General features: G+C 46.3%; 1 protein-coding gene across 1 annotated transcript in view; it reads right to left on the bottom strand.

Annotated features, from left to right (window-relative positions):
• The window catches only part of LOC129689247 (pre-B-cell leukemia transcription factor 1-like), a 67,451-nt gene that overhangs the window by 7,331 nt on the left and 53,728 nt on the right, over positions 1–6,392 (bottom strand). Inside the window, exon 6 of the mRNA XM_055624370.1 lies at positions 1,974–2,008. Within this exon, the coding sequence (XP_055480345.1) occupies positions 1,974–2,008 (35 nt within the window). The remainder of the gene's footprint in view (positions 1–1,973; positions 2,009–6,392) is intronic.

Genomic DNA, 6,392 nt, shown 5'->3' with positions numbered 1-6,392 from the left:
AACAGCAAGACAGAGTAAAGCATTAGGAAGAACAAAAACAAAAAACAACCTTAAGACTGCCCTGTACAAGTCAAGAAATGCCAGGCAAGCTGTTAGCATGTGTGTCACAGCATGTGGCCTAGGGGTGTTGGGGATGACCATCACCACCCTTGAGTAGCCATGCTACAGTCCACTAAAACACTGGGGCCCCCTGAAGGAGCATTCAGGAAAGATCATCAGCTGGACTCTGCCTTTTAGGAAGGGCTGGCATTCCATACTGCTCAGAAACGCTGGGAGACTTCTCCTTATATTTTCTCTGGGCTGGGGTATCTTAGAGAACTGAAATTTAACTTCTCTTCTTTTAAGAATCTGAATTTCTCAAACTAGTACAAGATGCCGGGGTGGGGGTGGGAGTGGGCTACAGGGAACTCAGAGATGGTGGACAAGGGTTAGTTCAACCAAATATCAAAACGAACATTTTAAATATGCTAGCTGGACCACTGAAGGAGAATATATGAAATTTGCACCCCAAATAAATACATGCAACAAACCTTCCAGCTTTGTAATAAACAAACAAACAAGTCCCTAAACCCCTCTTCTGTCCAGAAGCCCAAAGAATGGGCATACACATATGCACATGGCTCTTAGATTTGGCAATCACCATCCAAGGGTAAGACTCTTTCCCATTAGCCCCAAGCCCACATTCTAGGAGAGCCTTGGGGTTGGAACCAAATTGTGTAGCTGGTCACCTTACCCAAGGATATACCAACTACGATCCCTATGCTTCCTGCATTATTTAGGAAACAGTAGCACAGGAGGTTCAAGTCAGACAGGGACAAACACTTTGTAAAACAACAGCACGTGGTGCCAAAAGACCCGGGAGAATTCCCTTCCCTAGAAGTGCTTTATACAGTGGAGGACCGCCTGCTACTGTGGCTGCTGGAAACCGCTGGCTGAGAAAACTGCAAGCAAACCCTACAGCCCTGTCTTTCCTGTAAATCACTCAGGCCGCTCCTGAGGTATCATTCCAGCTTTAACATGAGACCTTCAGAGGCTGTACCATCTTGGGAAACAGCTGACCTCGCTTACTGCCACGTTAACCCTCAGGAGCAATTCTTTCCCTCTTCCCTGACTGCGGGTGAATATTAAGCAGAAAGCTCTGCCTTTGTGTGTTTATTATCTGGGCGAAGTGAGGAAAGAACGCTCTCATTAGCAGCTGTGTGCTGGTGGCAGGAACTAAGACTGTTTTTGCTGCACCCCGACTCTCCCTCTTCACTGTCTGATGCATGCTGTCCCTCGTAATGGACAGCGCGTCACAGTGTGCACCTCAGAAACCACCCTCGCCGACTTAGTCGTTTTCATTTCTGGAGTCAGCCCTCCTGATGGACTCTTTTGCACAGGGTGGAGAAGCAAGACTCAATCCCACTCTTCATTGTTTCACCAGGGGAAGCGTAAAGGCTAATAGAATAGGTTCAACCTAGAACTTTACAGAGGAGAAAGATACAGTATAAAATTGGAACTAAATGCAGCAGGTTCCCAAGGTAAGAAAAAAAAAATATATAGATAGATCTTCAAGGCAGGAATGAAAGATATCACGAGACCAAAATACTTGAAACAAAAGTGACTCTTTACTCCACTCTAAAGAACCTGGATCAGAATCTGACGTGGACCAGGTTTTGCTGGAAGCATACCTAAAGGCCAAGCATGGCTGTCTGAAGATACAGAGAGAGGAATGAGTGCCCAGGCCAAGACTGGGGCAGTGGCGGGCTGGAAAATCTACACCGTCCTTCCTGACAAACACAAGGTGAAAACGGCCACCAAGGCCCCTGTTTCTTTCTTCTCTGCCGCTTTTCTCGGACCAGAACAGAGACCAGCAGGCAGCTGCCTCTCCCTGGCTTTGGAGGGTTCGGCAGGGCTTGTAGGTTTGAAGCAAAGGCTGCTGCTGGGCTGAGCTGCTCCTGTCCCATCTCTTCCTGCTCTTTCCCTGCGCTTACCTTAGCAGCATGCCGTGATGCAGAGAATTCATCACCTGATGTGACAGCCCAAGCGAGCCTGGCACTAAGAAACTCTCATTTGCAACCCAGAAATACGCTGAGGTGCCGCAAACTGGCTGATGTCAGCACCAAGTGGAGCTAGACCTGCATCCCGGCCAGATGCCATTACCAGAGATGCCTTCAGCATGGATGAAGACTTGTACGTGCTCCAGGCCCTCAATCACCCAGGCTGGTGGGCCAACGAAGATGCAAAACAAAGAACGCGGATATATCCTCTCTCCTCCTCTGGCCCCCTGTGTGTTACACCCACACTCATGCATGCAGGCATGTGTGTGTACACACACACACACACACACACACACACACACACACACACACACACTGCTCCTATGTATCCCAGGCATATTAGTTCACATAAAAGCTACACCCTAGATCCATAATCTTATTCTTTCTTCTTCCCTTCTTCTCTCCCTTTCTTCTTGGCCTCTTCTGCTGCTTCTTTCTCCTTCTCCTCTCAGATGTGGACAGGGTCCCACTACAGAACCCATGCTGGATTCAAACTTGTGATCCTCCTGTCTCTGGCTCTCAAGGGTTGGGATTACAGGTGTGTGCTACTGCACATGGCCTCATGCATTATTTTCCTACAAAGCCAGAAGAACTGTTTTCCTAATGTGCTTCCTCAAGATAGCCAAAGACAGGCTTCAGAATGTAAAGATGTGATTGCGAAGTCCCCTGGGGGTCATCCTCTAGTTCAAAATTTCCCAGGAAAATTTACAATGGGAAACAGATCTGGGCCCAGCCTGGCACTCCTCCAATCTTATCTCTAGCTGCCCCAAAGGGATCTCTCAAAAAAACGTAATTTTGATCATATCACCGCCCTGGGTAAACCTTTCGAGACTTTCCACTGGCTTTCAGATGAGGTTCAGTGTCCTCATCGAGTGGCTACTAGCATCTTTGATTGTGTTTATTCCCAAGCCAACACTCTCATTTACTACTTCAGCTACTCGGGCTACTTAGGAATTCCCATAACAGAGCAGGCCTGCTTCTTTCTCCTTGAATACAGCGCGCTCAAGCGTCCAGTGATACCCACTTAAGTAGGAGCTCCTCACGAGGCCGAGTTTAACTACCCTCTGGGCTCCGTTCCTTGGCAATGTCCACCTCTCCACCAGCTCCTCAAGGCTCTGTAAACACCTGATCACCCGACCTATGCGTCACGTCGAGTGTGTTCCTTCACAAGACCCTCCCCTCATTTACGGAAACGCAGAGGCACGGCTGTGTTAATATGTCTCTGATTCCAAAGAGCCCCGCCACAGTGTCTGTCTGACACAACATGAATTTTGATAGACCTATCTTGAAGGGAACACGGGAAGGTATAAATAAATAAACACATGGGGATACCAGAGCATCCATGCTCCATCAAGAAATGATACAGGAAGCTCAGTTCATTAGACTAGATAGGAGCAGTGATGTACGTTTAAAACTTATTCAAGATACCAAGCAGAAGTGGGTCTTGTGTCTGGGTAAATTCCGAATGCAGCCTGTAACCTTTCCCTTACTTACTAAACTGCCACCAGGGAGACGGCTTATTCCAAACAGTTTGCCGCGATTAACATTTACACGATAGCACTTTGTTTCCAGGGAGAAGAGTTGAGAAGAATATTGTACCAGGGCTTCACAAACCATCTCAAGCAGTGGCAGTGTCCGGATAGACTCAAGGACAAGGTATACTTCCTACCTGGAATCCAGACAGTTTCTAGGTCACTGCTTTGAGCATGGCGAGTGCTCTAAAATGTGCAGGCATGGCCCCTAAATGCCCCCCCCCCCCCATCCTGGGAATATGCTTTCCTATCTTTTCTCTTTCCAGGAATGAGACACACATGTAGCTTCTGTCTTAGGATGTGGGAACAAAGCTGGCATATCCAATATAAAATATCCTTACACACGCCAAATATTTGGATTTTTGAAAAAAAAAATTGTTTCGATATTGTTGTTAGTTGATAATACTTTATTTGCTAAATTAGGTAGCCTCTTTTGGGAAATTTCCTGGGGCCATACATGACTCAGCATCGGTTTTGGTGCCGAGCATGCTCTGACCCTACGTATGAGAACCCTTGTATAGAAAAGCCCCTGTGTGGCTGAGAGACTCACTTCCTCACTGCCTCGGCTCTGCTTAATGTCCATAGTTCCTTAAAGATCAGGATGCTCACCTGGTCTTAGAGTCAGGTGTCACCCGGAGAGCCTACCTGTCCTCATACATATTTCTCTGAAATCAGTCATCTGCCTGGATCATCTTATGATACTCCTTCTAGGGTTCCTGTTTCAACAGCTGCTTGGCAGTGGGGGCTTCCTCTCTGACTGCTAGCTAGCACTCAGTGACACTGGTGGTTTCACACTGCTGTCACACTCCCATAAACTTGGGAGCCTTAGGATCTTGTGCAGGTCTTTCAGAAAGACAGTGCAATCAACATTCCTGGGAAACCATACTCACGCTGTAACAACTTTTGCAGTTTAAGATGCTGCAAAGAAATAGCAGGTTCTCTGTGATCAAAGCGCTGTTTTATTACCCTAAAGAGAAGCCCAGTGGGAGCTTCTTTTGGCTTTACCTGCCCAGGTCTCCTGGTCTCATGGACTCCATGTCATCTTCCAAGGCCAGGCTTGAGAGGTACATCCCTGTAGGCTTCTTCACGACACACCATCATCTATTTCTCTAGATTTCACTTCATTGACACTGAACCATGTCCAACCTTTATTTACCTTTTCAGATCTCCACAGGAACACCATGTCCTTTCTATTCTGATCACTTAGTTTTTTTAGTTCTACCTTGTGCCATTTACTAGACATATGGTGGTAGATAGAAAAATTAAGGAGAAAAATCTAGTTTCTAGCATCAACGATTTTAAAGTTTTGTGGAAAACAGACATTTTTAATCATCAAAAGAATACATATTGCATCTAGATTGTCCTAAGTGCCAGGACAGAATAGTTTATAAGGATTTCATGGACGCTTCTGTAATGTTGGTCTGAAGGTGCACAGAAAACAGTGATGTAAAAGAGTGGAATCAAGAGGCTCTCAGACAGTAAGAGGACTCTACCTAAAGGCCGTGAGGAATTAAAAGGGGGGTGGGTTGGGGAAGAGGGAAAGAGACAAGATAAGGCTGAGGATAGAGAAAAACTCGATCACTGAACTTGAAGACCTTGTGGAGGGCTTGCTTTGACACTTTCCCTCAGTAAATAATGCAACAAGAAGCCACTTGAAAGCAAGGAACATATCCAATGCTGTGGCCTCTCAGTGAAGCACTTGTGATGAATGAATGAAGAGCTGGTGCTTTGAAAGCTTCCCTAGTATCTTAACCCTAGGGAGATGGGGCCCTGGCTGCCGGAGGCCATCATGGCTGCAAAGATATACACGCTAGGTAATTTGTTTATTCCAGACCACAAATACATATTAGCACTGGCACATAAATCAATGGGAACTCATTCTTACTCCTCAGGGGAGGACACCAGGACTCAGAAACAAGGTTAACCAAACTTAGTTCCCATTATAGGCTAATACTTTGGGTGCTTCAGGCATAAGGAGCCGGGGCTGGGTGACAATGTAGAGTCACCATTCAGACATCCAGACACCACTAGGCCTTCACTCGGGTGAAGGCAGGCGACTCAAGCTTGTGGATTACCTTCTGGGATCTGTTACTGAGTGGCTGCTACAACACATGGCTCAATCAGGCAGCATACATACAAACCATAAGCTTGGCCTTAGAAAAACCAGGGCATTCTAAGCTCTTCCAATACTAACTTACAGCTCAGCTGACATCCACTTTCATGGATCTGGGGTATGACCCAGAAGAAACGCCAAGTGCGCAGTACGCCTGGCCAGTTAGCATGGCTTATCGCACACTGGTGATGTATAGTAAGATAGAAAATCCAACCGATGTGAACAAACTCTCTCCTGGTCTTCCATCTGCTGCCTTCAGGGTGTGGGGTCAGTACCAACTGCACCTGAATTAGCATGTAGCATCCTCCAACATCCCCATGTGATATGACTGAGATCAGCTCCCAGTCATGATCTGCTTTGGTGTTTTCTAGCAACTATCTCCCCCTCCCCCAAATCCATCTATCATGAAGACCCAGAATTAATACCACTACATAAGGCACAGTAGACAGAGGTTGAAGTCAGCTGTACTACTCTGTGGCTCACACAGAATGTGAGACTGTGTACAGTTTCAGGTCTAGGATGGATTGCTTTCTCACTGCTATTAAAAGTACAAGTAAAATGATCACACCAAGTGCTCCTATGCCCCACAGACATACAGGAATCCCGAGGCCAGCCATACAGTAAGCAGGGTGTTAAAATTGAAAAGTGTCAGTGCTTATTCAACTTTCCAAAGATTATCCTGATCTTCTAGGAAAAAAAAAAAAAAAA

Source organism: Psammomys obesus, unplaced genomic scaffold, assembly GCF_907164565.1.
Source record: "Psammomys obesus unplaced genomic scaffold, mPsaObe1.curated_primary_1811, whole genome shotgun sequence".
Classification (NCBI taxonomy): domain Eukaryota; kingdom Metazoa; phylum Chordata; class Mammalia; order Rodentia; family Muridae; genus Psammomys; species Psammomys obesus.
The sequence above is the reverse complement of the archived record's forward strand: the minus strand, read 5'-3'. Positions and strand labels throughout refer to the sequence as shown.